At 45.1% G+C, this 12,845-nt stretch overlaps 1 protein-coding gene across 4 annotated transcripts in view; it reads right to left on the bottom strand.

Annotated features, from left to right (window-relative positions):
• The window catches only part of ca10a (carbonic anhydrase 10 (inactive)a), a 321,449-nt gene that overhangs the window by 17,949 nt on the left and 290,655 nt on the right, over window positions 1-12,845 (bottom strand). For all 4 annotated transcript variants that reach the window (XM_082970470.1, XM_045710262.2, XM_045710259.2 and 1 more), the window contains one exon: window positions 3,881-4,066. In XM_082970470.1, coding sequence (XP_082826596.1) covers window positions 3,881-4,066 — 186 coding nt within the window. The remainder of the gene's footprint in view (window positions 1-3,880; window positions 4,067-12,845) is intronic.

Raw genomic sequence — 12,845 nt, 5'->3', positions numbered from 1 at the left:
GCTGAGCTGTAGTCAATGAACAGCATTCTCGCATAGGTGTTCCTTTTGTCCAGGTGGGAAAGGGCAGGGTGGAGTGAGATTGAGATTGCGTCATCTGTGGATCTGTTGGGGCGGTATGTGAATTGGAGTGGGTCTAGGGTTTCTGGGATGATGGTGATGATATGAGCCATGACCAGCCTTTCAAAGCACTCCACACTACCGACGTGAGTGCTACGGGGTGGTAGTCATTTAGGCAGGTTACCTTCACTATCTTGGGCACAGGGACTATGGTGGTCTGTTTGAAACATGTGGGTATTATAGATTCAGGGAGAGGTTCAAAATGGGTCCGGGAGAGGTTGAAAATGTCAGTGAAGACACTTGCCAGTTGGTCCACGCATGCTCTGAGTACACGCCCTGGTAATCCACCTAGCCCCGTGGCCTTGAATGTGAATGTTGACCTGTTTAAAGGTTTTGCTCACCTCGTCAATGGAGAACGTGATCACACAGTTGTCCCGAACAGCTGGTGCTATCATGCATGCTTCAGTGTTGCGTAAAAGGCATTTAGCTCGTCTGATAGGCTCGCGTCACTGGGCAGCTCGCGGCTGGGTTTCCCTTTGTAGTCCTGCCACATCTGACGAGCGTCAGAGCCGGTGTCGTAGGATTCAATCTTAGTTCTGTATTGACGCTTTGCCTGTTTGATGGTTCGTCTGAGGGTATTTCGGGATTTCTTAGAAGCGTCTGCTTTCAAGGAGTGTGCCGCTCTTTAAAAGCAGCAGCTCTAGCCTTTAGCTTGTGGCAGATGTTGCCGGTAAACCATGGCTTCTGGTTGGGATATGTACATACGGTCACTGTGGGGACGACGTTGTCGATGAACTTATTGATGAAGCTGGTGACTGAGGTGGTATACTCTTCAATGCCATTGGATGAATTCCGGAATATATTCCAGTCTGTGCTAGAAAAACAGTCCTGTAGCGTAGCATCTGCGTCATCAGATCACTTCCGTATTGAGTGAGTCACTGGTAGTTCCTGCTTTAGTTTTTCCTTGTAAGCCAGAATCAGGAGGATAGAATTATGCCAAATGGAGGGCGAAGGAGAGCTTTGTATGCGTCTCTGTGCATGGAGTAAAGGTGGTCTAGAGTATTTTTCTCTCTGGTTGCACATGTTACATGCTGGTAGAAATGAGGTAAAACGGATTTAAATTTGCCTGCATTAAAGTCCCTGACCACTAGGGGCACCGCTTCTGAATGAGCATTTTCTTGTTTGCTTATGGCCTTATACAGCTTGTTGAGTGCGGTCTTAGTGCCAGCATCGGTTTTTGGTGGTAAATAGACGGTTATGAAAAATATAGATGAAAACGCTCTTGGTAGAGAGTGAGGTCTACAGTTTATCATGAGGTACTCTACCACAGGCGAGCAATACCTTGAGACTTCCCTCATATTAGACATTGCGCACCTGCTGTTATTGACAAATAGACACACACCCCCACCCCTCGTCCTACCAGACGTAGCTGTTCTGTCCTGCCGATGCACGGAAAACCCAGCCAAATGTATATTATCCGTGTCGTCGTTCAGACACGACTCGGTAAAAAAATAACATATTACATACTTTAATGTCCCGTTGGTAGGATAGTCTTGAACAGAGATCATCCAGTTTATTCTCCAGTGATTGCACGTTGGCCAATACATATCATATTGGCACCTAAGTATCGTGATAATATCGTATTGTGAGGTCCCTTGCAATTCCCAGCCCTACAGCATATACTGTGCATAATATTAGCCTAGCCCAGAGGTGTAGGGGTGCTTTTTACAGATAGTAGCTGAGAATGATAGACCCATAACAATCAACACCAGTCAAACGTACACCATTTTCTGCAAGCCGGAACAAATGTGAGAAAGAAAGGTGGATGGGTTATATGATACAGATGGAGTTGTAAAACCATAACTTTGGAGTGTTAATGCCTTTAAATACAATGGAGCTCACCCTGTATCCCCCTTTCCACCTCTCTCCCACGGGCTGGTATTTCAGATGGATGTTTTGCTTTTCAAGTTTGATTATTTTCCCTCTTTGTTCTCATTTCAAGGACGCACGCACAGCCACTGCTCATTTGTAGGCGAAATAACATTTTCTCCATTTCTTTTTTGAAGCCTGCTGCTGGAGCTTTAAGTCATGGCTTTGGTTCCAGAAGGGATGAGCGGGTGGGACGTGGGGGTATGTGGTGGGGGGTGGTGTAACAGGTGTCTTTTTGGACGGCAATTATTTAAGCAAGCGAGGAACACATGCCAGAAAGAGCAAGATTTGGGAGTCTGTGTGCAACCTACCTTTCCTCTCCTCACCTCCCTCCTCTTCTATCTCTCTCTCTATGGCTTTGAGGTTTAATTTGGAGAATGTTACACATGTACACTAACTCAATCCTACAGTAAGTTAAGAATAGTTTCAATTGACAGGATAACACTGAAGCCAGTTACAATTAAACCACACACCGTTTCCTTTCTTTACCACATTGACTATGTAGACCCACCCTTCCTCCCCTTGCTGTAGGTGTAGATACATTACTGCAGTAAGAGAACATAGCTTTTTCAGATCACAACGCCCAGCTATCCAATGCTCCTCTCCAGATTTCTCCAGAGCCCTCTCTCTCGCCAGCACTCCAAAAATCATAACACAACGCTGACCAAACAAAGAGCAGCCAGTAACTACTGCTCACTTTTCTTTTCTTCTGTTCTGTAGCAACAGATTAAATCAAAACAAACCCATTGGAGGTGTGAAAACACTGGCTCCGCGACGAGGCAAAAACAACAACACGGTAAACAGCGAGCAGAGCGCGAGGCCAACCTCCCCCTACACGGGTCACATCCCTCCGAGCCCCAGCGTATGCTAAACACTTGTTTTATTAGGATTTGAATATCGGCTCGCCAGCCTCCGTGGGAGAATAAATGATAATAATTAATTAGAATGAATTTGCCTGTCATACCTACAATTATTCTGTTAGCCCACAAATTGCTTATTGTTATTATGGCTGGTGTGCGTGGTGTGTGGTGAGTGACTCAGAACTTAGTAAAATGATCAAGTATACAGGAGCTGATTGGAAGCCTCTTCAAAACACCCCGCTAATTAAGATAGCTTGTTTTCTGCTGGATCTCATCTAAATCCTATCGATGATGCTGGATGACAATGTTTTTCAAATTCTACTGATACTGGTTCTTTATTTTTTAAGGGAGATCGGAGATCCGATCCCCTTATGAATTTGTATTGTTTTTATGATAGGACAAATGAAGATACAGATTGGGAGATGGATAGAGAGAGGGGAACAGAAAGGATTTAAAGTAACTGTCCAGTGTTTTTCCCGATTTTTATCAAATAATAATTAAAATAATACAATAATTCATTACAATATGAGGGAAATCTTTTTCCTTCCAAAAAAGATGTTCCTTCGGTATGTTAAAAATAAGCTTTTCTGTGTTGGAATGGTGTGAGCCTATCCCAACAACAGAATGGTGTGGGCGTATACCGGTCATTAAACATATTCACGCAAGTAGACTGCTGATTGGCCATCTCAGCCAATGAGCCAACATGACATCATGTTCTATGAGGAAATAGCAAGCCTTTTTGAAACAGGCTGTTTGAGATAGAAGTTTGAGGTTGGGTGTTTTGTCTCTTTATGCTTTGGTCACAAATACAAGTATTGGACAAGTCAACAACATTATTTGGGTATGAGTTAACAGAATATGAACTTTTAAAAGTGAGATTTTCACTGGACAGTTACTTTAAGGGCATAGGCAGTTGGCCAAGCCAGGGATTAAACCCTTGCCGCCAACGGGGCATATGTGATCCATAGTCAGGAGCGTTACCGCTAGACCAAACTCAGCACCTAGTTCTGATTCTAAGTCCCTTGCCCTCATACCTCTCCTGAGAAGGCCTGTCCGTTGAGAAGGTGTTCAGAGCCCTGTCCGTCCTCGCTGCCGAAGTGTAGCCGGATCTCCTCCAGGCGATGGCTGTACGTCATTGGTCCACCAGAGATATTCACAAGGTGCTCCTTGTCCATTCGCAGTGAGACATGGCGACCCGTGTTGTACATGGTCCCGCCCACCTGAGGACAGAAAGAAGGAAGAACGATCAGATTTAGTATTCAATTAATAAACCAAATTTGAACATCCCAGTGTAAAGGACACATGTTAGAAGTCAGTAGGGGAAGGTGTTTGACAATTTCACTGCTAACCGAGCACCCATGTTCAGAGGGTTAACAGTAGCATGCCCCCAAATACTTGAACCAACATACTATACTGCTGTCTCAGTGACATGCCTGTTCGCATACCACAAAAACTCATTAGAATCTCTAGCATTCACAAGCACTTCTGTGATTCACTACAAAGAAAATTGGCCAGTGTTACCTAGTGTTAATTTTTCAGTGCAACATTTCTAGTCTTGATTCAGGTGTTAAATTAACTATGTAAGTTTTAAATTAACACTCATTGGTGTACAATATCCCTAGTGTTGGTGTTTATAACTAGTGTAAAATTAAAACCACATCCATCATTAACATATTTCCCAGCATGCTCTATTGCAGGTAGATATTTTTGAATTGTTAGTTTCAATATCTATGTTTTTGCATGTACATTGATTGATTAATTAATATTATGCTACTCAAATATAAATAATAGTTTTTCTAAACTAATCCAATCTGCTACTTTGACTTATTGCACCAGTTACTGCAACGGTTGTTCCAGTTTAAATGGTTTAGGTAGTCTTATTTCTTGATTTTCCAACCCGGCAGTCATTCTGAATGCAGGTTGCAGGTGAAAATAATTTCTAAATGTTGAATATCCCCACTCTGGCTAGATTCCAACAGGAATTATATAACTTTGCAAGCCATCTTTATGTGACTTGCAGGCCTGAAAACTATGAATTTCAGGTCACTGTATTAGGTTAAAACTAGGCCATCAAAATAAGGCCTTATTAAATACTTGTTGTATTGTGTTTAATCTAATTGGCAACATATTTCCTTACTTTTTCACTTGGTGAAGTACTAGTGATGTTACATTTGATACCGGAGCTCTGAGGCATGTTTCAAATTCGCTAAGCAGTTTAGTTTGAAGCAGTGTGCCGATACCTGTATCACTTTATCAGAAGCACGTGATCAATGACGTCCGAAGCTTTGTTTTGTCAAACAACCACCTGATTGGTTTGGTATTGGTTTTGGTAGAAGACAAAAGGCTACACTGCGAACTCGCTACGGCGTGTCGACCTCATCTATAATAATTTGGCTGTTGTAAATTATTTTGACCAGCAGGAACCTCTAGTGTACACTGTGTTGATCAAAGCCTCGAGTAATGAACCTATTTTTGACCCAATTGGCTGGAAATGCTTCCTGAAATGCTTCAGGAAGCTTTGTTTCCTCCATCACTACATAGGACTAACAATGGATGAATGCACCAACAACCATGTCTCTGTCACTAACAAAAACAGTCATAGGTGGTAACTCTACAATTCACTCAAAAGATAAGGCACTCAAGGAAATATGCAAATAAGGCTTTACACTAAGCAGTGTGTTCATTTAACACTGAAAAGTGTGGACCCATATAGACACTGGACCAGCGTTAAATGTAACACTGTCAGTGTTGATTTAACACTGGAGAATTTGCTGTGTGAGTAACAGTCTCAAGGCTTAACGTGCTACAGCGTCTAAGTACGAGAGACAATGTTATCTGAAACAACAACCCTTCAAAATACAAAAGAGATGTGGAATTAGAGGGGAGGAGGAAGATAAAAACACAACACGAGGGGTACAGGTTCAAAGACTGAGGCCGTCGGAATCCCCTCGGAATCGATTGGATCAGAGGCTTTAAGGGGAAATGCAGCCGTACAACAGCAGTGAATAACGATCTTTATCAGTGGATGTGTTTATTTATTTATATTCAGTAGTTTCAAAGTGAACCGTTGGTATTGCAGGCACGATTCTACGAGAGCTTCCATAGCTCTTATCTCGCTCTTTCTTTTTTTTCCTCTCTCCTCTCTCCACTGCTCTCTCTCTCCCTCTCTCTTACTCCCTCTCTCTCCCTTCCCTTTTACCACTAGCCTTCAAAAAGACCCCCCCCCCCCCCCAAATTCCCTGAGAAAGAACTCTGCTCACACATCGTAAATATTTCATAGAACCTTTGAAAAATCTATGATTTGAAAGGGGATAGAGAGAGCACCCGGGAGAGAGAACGTGGGAAAGGGAGGGAGCGTTGGATCAAGTGCCAACAGCAAAAAAGGTAGAGCAAAGAAGGTGAAGCAGCACTTTGCAGCTCTGCTGATCTGGCCGGTTACCTCAGCGGCGTCGGAATTACACCTGAAAAGGCTGGAATACCTCAACCCCCCTCAAGACAACTCACCTAGTCAGCTCACCATTATGCATGAGGACAAGGCTGAGGTGAATGTGTCATTATGTGGCTTTTTCAATTCATATAGAATCACGGTGGCTGTGTAATGAGCGACGTGGGGGGATAATAGGATGAAGTTATGTAGCAATTCAAAGAACCAAGATTATACACCTCAAAGATAATTATGTAATTTACGACATTGTACGGCAGGAGGGGGTTGAATACTGAATAGCCTGAAAGCTTTTCTCCCCACATCGTATCCAATGTTACACTTCTATGCAGTACGCTGCATACACACACATGGTCCAGAATAACAAGTCTTTCCATCCAATATCACTTCCTGTGGTTGAGTGCACATCCCAGGATAAATGGCTAAAGGCAACAGGGTAAAAAGCGAGGCTAGTGGAGTGTGTATTGAGCTGGGCAAGGAGAGAGAAGTGATGGTGTATGGCTATCTGTCTGATAGTGATGCGCTGATAGGAATAGAGAAACCCTCTAGACACTCAAATCAAATCAAATTGTATTAGTCACATGTGCCGAATACAAAAGGTGTAGACCTTACAGTGAAATGCTTATTTACGAGCCCTTAACAAACAATGCAGTTTAACAATAAAAAAAAATACGAATAAGAATAAGAAATAAAAGTAATTAAAGAGCAGCAGTAAAATAACAATAGCGAGACTATTTTCAGGGGGGTACTGCTACAGAGGTCAATGTGCGGGGGCACCGGTTAGTTGAGGTAATATGTACATGTAGGTAGAGTTATTAAAGTGACTATGCATAGATGATAGCAACAGAGAGTAGCAGCGGTGTAAAAGAGGAAGGAAGATGGGGGGGGGGGTCAAATAGTCTGTTGTTGTTGTCCTGGCACCACACAGCCAGGTCTCTGACCTCTGACCTCCTCCCTATAGGCTGTCTCGTCACTGTTGCTTTGACACTGGTCTAAGGTCAGTGTTGCATTAATCCATCTAATGGTTATGATTTGGCAAGGACACTGATCCTAGATCTGTGCGTAATGGACACTTATAGCCAAAGTGCAGTGATATGGAATACAATTTCAGCTATAGATAGCCAAACCAATGATTCTACCATTAAAAGAGAGGATATTATATCACTTGAAATACATTGTGATAGCAACATTGTGGATTGTTGCTAACTTCCACAGCCATCCCACATCCATACAGCAATGTGCTGTGTGTGAATTATGCTATCATATAACATGGCCGAGGTATCGTCAACAGAGTCCACTGAGTTATTTCCCTCCACATCTTATGCCATAATTTGTATTAATGAATTCAAAATCATATGAGTAAATGCTTTGCTGCACTTTAATTTCTTAACGTGACAGTTTTATGTATAACGTCCCGTGTTGCTTTGACAGATCTAATCGCCACGGGAACCAGCCTGCTCAGCTTTGAAGAGGGAACATTTTCGTTTTTATTTCATTTTGTGTTTGTGTGTTGATATGTTGACTCACACTAAAACACAAACACATTGATAGTAAACCACTGACTATTAGACTCATCAAAAGTATGTTTTGTCACTTCAGACAAATCCTTCACACAAGGCACAAGAAACAGAGCGACAATCTAGGCTGAGAATACCAACACAGTGTGTCATCCGAACCAAAGCATGCATCCTCCATATCAAACCACAATCACACTAACATCTCTAGTAAACAACATCTCTATTGTGGTTTCCTGACAGCTGACATTTCTGTTCACTGTTAGACAAGGAGGTTGGTTTCAATACCACAGGAGTATACTAGCCAACAGGAGAGAACAACAATCAGCAGTGTGCGTTAGGGGAGGGGAGTGTTTGTACCCACTTGCTTGTGTGCATTTGATATGCGATCACAAAGCTCTATTCTATAGTACCACTCCACCACCTGCTGCTGGAGTGGACAGAACATGAGGAGGGTGGAGGGAGGGAGGGAGGGAGGGAGGGGGAAGAGTAGAAAGGGGAGGAAGATCATCCTCACAGAAGAGAGGGGAGGAGGGATGGAGAGAGAGAATGAGAGATAGAGAGAAAAATTGGGAATGGGAGTCTTTGACTGAGCATTTTTAAAAGGATCCTCTCGAAAAGTGTAAATGGAAAAGTTCATTCAAGAGGTCAAACTAGTATTTTCCTCAAGCTTCATCTCTCCTTCTCTAACTCAACATCGCAGGATTTGTTAAATCAGAAAATCTAACATGTTTTTAAGTTGTTCATTGATGTTTTCTACAGAAGACTGTTCTAAAGCCAATTAAGCTGTAATGATGACCACAACAAGGAAATATTGTATTCAAGGTAATCATCCCGACATGGTAAACATATTACAAAGGAGATTGCAGTGTGTGTGTCTAGGGGGCCTGATACTGTATTACCAGCTCAGATACAATATCAATAATATGAAACAACAACATCACAGTAATGAGAAAAACAGAACAATCATGTCTACTAAACACACAGATCAATATGGTGATATTGATACAAGATGATCCCATATGCTCTATTATTATGATTACCATATGTTGTATCATTAAGAACATAACGGCACACAGCTAATGTTGCTGGTGCATGTATGAACTGGACCATAACCATAACTACAGAAGCCATGGATTACAGGCAACATCCATACTGAGCTAAAGGCTAGAGTTGCCGCTTTCAAGGAGCAGGACACTAACCCGGACGCTTATAAGAAATCCCGCTACGCCCTCTGATGAACCATCAAACAGGCAAAGCTTCAATACAGGACTAAGATCGAATCCTCCTACACTGGCGCTGGTGCTCGTCGGATGTGACAGGGCTTGCAACCTATAACGGATTACAAACTCAAACCCAGCCGAGAGCTGCCCATGGCACCCCACGGCCAGGTCTCTGACCTCCTCCCTATAGACTGTCTCATTGTTGTTGGTGATCAGGCGTACCACCGTTGTGTTATCGGCAAACTTAATGATGGTGTTGGAGTCGTGCCTGGCCATGCAGTCATGAGGGAACAGGGAGTACAGGAGGGGACTGAGCACGCACCCCTGAGGGCCCCCGTGTTGAGGATCAGAGTGGCGGATGTGTTGTTACCTACACTTACCACCTGGGGGCTGCCCGTAAGGAAGTCCATGATCCAGTTGAAGAGGGAGGTGTTTAGTCCCAGGGTCCTTAGCTTAGTCATGAGCTTTGAGGGCACTATGGTCTTGAACGCTGAGCTGTAGTCAATGAATAGCATTCTCACATAGGTGTTCCTTTTGTCGAGGTGGGAAAGGGCAGTTTTGGAGATTGCATCATCTATGGATCTGTTGGGGTGATATGCAAATTGGAGTGGGTCTAGGGTTTCTGGGATAATATTGTTGATGTGAGCCATGACCAGCCTTTCAAAGCACTTCATGGCTACAGACGTGAGTACTACAGGTCGGTAGTCATTTAGGAAGGTTACCTCAGTGTTCCTGGGCACAGGGACTATGGTGGTCTGCTTGAAACATGTTGGCCTTACAGACTCAGTCAGGGACAGGTTGAAAATGTCAATGAAGACACTTGCTAGTTGGTCAGCGCATGCTCGGAGTACCCATCCTGGTAATCCATCTGGCCCTAGGCCCCTGTGAATGTTGACCTGTTTAAAGGTCTTACTCACATTGGCTATGGAGAGCGTGATTACAGGGCTCCGGGCAGCCGAGCGGAAATGGAGGAAAACTCGCCTCCCTGCGGACCTGGCATCCTTTCACTCCCTCCTCTCTACATTTTCCTCTTCTGTCTCTGCTGCTAAAGCCACTTTCTACCACTCTAAATTCCAAGCATCTGCCTCTAACCCTAGGAAGCTCTTTGCCACCTTCTCCTCCCTCCTGAATCCTCCTCCCCCTCCCCCCCCTCATCCCTCTCTGCGGATGACTTCGTCAACCATTTTGAAAAGAAGGTCGACGACATCCGATCCTCGTTTGCTAAGTCAAACGACACCGCTGGTCCTGCTCACACTGCCCTACCCTGTGCTTTGACCTCTTTCTCCCCTCTGTCCCCAGATGAAATCTTGCGTCTTGTGACGGCCGGCCGCCCAACAACCTGCCCGCTTGACCCTATCCCCTCCTCTCTTCTCCAGACCATTTCCGGAGACCTTCTCCCTTACCTCACCTCGCTCATCAACTCATATCCTTGACCGCTGCCTACGTCCCTTCCGTCTTCAAGAGAGCGAGAGATGCACCCCTTCTGAAAAAACCTACACTCGATCCCTCCGATGTCAACAACTACAGACCAGTATCCCTTCTTTCTTTTCTCTCCAAAACTCTTGAACGTGCCGTCCTTGGCCAGCTCTCCTGCGATCTCTCTCAGAATGACCTTCTTGATCCAAATCAGTCAGGTTTCAAGACTGGTCATTCAACTGAGACTGCTCTTCTCTGCGTCACGGACGCTCTCCGCACTGCTAAAGCTAACTCTCTCTCCTCTGCTCTCATCCTTCTAGACCTATCTGCTGCCTTTGATACTGTGAACCATCAGATCCTCCTCTCCACCCTCTCCGAGTTGGGCATCTCCGGCGTGGCCCACGCTTGGATTGCGTCCTACCTGACAGGTCGCTCCTACCAGGTGGTGTGGCGAGAATCTGTCTCCGCACCACGTGCTCTCACCACTGGTGTCCCCCAGGGCTCTGTTCTAGGCCCTCTCCTATTCTCGCTATACACCAAGTCACTTGGCTCTGTCATATCCTCACATGGTCTCTCCTATCATTGCTATGCAGACGACACACAATTAATCTTTTCCTTTCCCCCTTCTGATAACCAGGTGGCGAATCGCATCTCTGCATGTCTGGCAGACATATCAGTGTGGATGACGGATCACCACCTCAAGCTGAACCTCAGCAAGACGGAGCTGCTCTTCCTCCCGGGGAAGGACTGCCCGTTCCATGATCTCGCCATCACGGTTGACAACTCCATTGTGTCCTCCTCCCAGAGTGCTAAGAACCTTGGCGTGACCCTGGACAACACCCTGTCGTTCTCCACTAACATCAAGGCGGTGACCCGATCCTGTAGGTTCATGCTCTACAACATTCGCAGAGTACGACCCTGCCTCACACAGGAAGCGGCGCAGGTCCTAATCCAGGCACTTGTCATCTCCCGTCTGGATTACTGCAACTCGCTGTTGGCTGGGCTCCCTGCCTGTGCCGTTAAACCCCTACAACTCATCCAGAAAGCCGCAGCCCGTCTGGTGTTCAACCTTCCCAAGTTCTCTCACGTCACCCCGCTCCTCCGCTCTCTCCACTGGCTTCCAGTTGAAGCTCGCATCCGCTACAAGACCATGGTGCTTGCCTACGGAGCTGTGAGGGGAACGGCACCTCCGTACCTTCAGGCTCTGATCAGGCCCTACACCCAAACAAGGGCACTGCGTTCATCCACCTCTGGCCTGCTCGCCTCCCTACCTCTGAGGAAGCACAGTTCCCGCTCAGCCCAGTCAAAACTGTTCGCTGCTCTGGCACCCCAATGGTGGAACATGCTCCCTCACGACACCAGGACAGCGGAGTCAATCACCACCTTCCGGAGACACCTGAAACCCCACCTCTTCAAGGAATACCTAGGATATCATAAAGTAATCCTTCTAACCCCCCCCCCCCCCCCCCTAAAAGATTTAGATGCACTATTGTAAAGTGGTTGTTCCACTGGATATCATAAGGTGAATGCACCAATTTGTAAGTCGCTCGGGATAAGAGCATCTGCTAAATGACTTAAATGTAAATGTAAAATTACACAGTCATTCAGAACAGCTGATGCTCTTATGCATGCTTGAGTGTTGCTTGTCTCGAAGCGAGCATAGAAGTAATTTAGCTCGTCTGGTAGGCTCGTGTCACTGGGCAGCTCACGGCTGTGCTTCCCTTTGTAGTCTGTAATCGTTTGCAAGCCCTGCCACATCCGACGAGCGTTGGAGCCGGTGTAGTACGATTCAGTCTTAGTCCTGTATTGACGCTTTGCCTGTTTGATTGTTCGTTGGAGGGCATAGCGGGATTTCTTATATGCTTCCGGGTTAGAGTCCCGCTCCTTGAAAGCGGCAGCTCTACCCTTTAGCTCAGTGCGGATGTTGCCTGTAATCCATGGCTTCTGGTTGGGGTATGTACGTGCAGTCACTGTTGGGACGACATCATATATGCACTTATTGATGAAGCCAGTGACTGATGTGGTGTACATGGACTCAATCTGTGGGCAATAATAGTGTGTAGCATGATTTTGAATGACTACCTCATCTCTGTACCCCACACATACAATTATCTGTGAGGTCCGTCAGCCGAGCAGTGAATTTCAAACACAAATTCAACCACAAAGATCAGAGAGGTTTTCCAGTGCCTCGGAAAGAAGGGCACCTATTGGTAGATAGGAAAATATATAAAAAAGTAGACATTGAATATCCCTTTGAGCATGGTGAAGTTATGAATTACACGATGGATGGTGTATGAATACACTCAGTCAACAAATATACAAGCGTCCTTCCTAACTAAGTTGCCGGAGAGGAAGGATACCACTCAGGGATTTCACCATGGGGCCAATGGTGACTTTAGAACAG

This window comes from Salmo salar, chromosome 28 (genome assembly GCF_965601325.2).
Source record: "Salmo salar chromosome 28, fSalSal1, whole genome shotgun sequence".
In the NCBI taxonomy this organism is placed as follows: domain Eukaryota; kingdom Metazoa; phylum Chordata; class Actinopteri; order Salmoniformes; family Salmonidae; genus Salmo; species Salmo salar.
The sequence above is the reverse complement of the archived record's forward strand: the minus strand, read 5'-3'. Positions and strand labels throughout refer to the sequence as shown.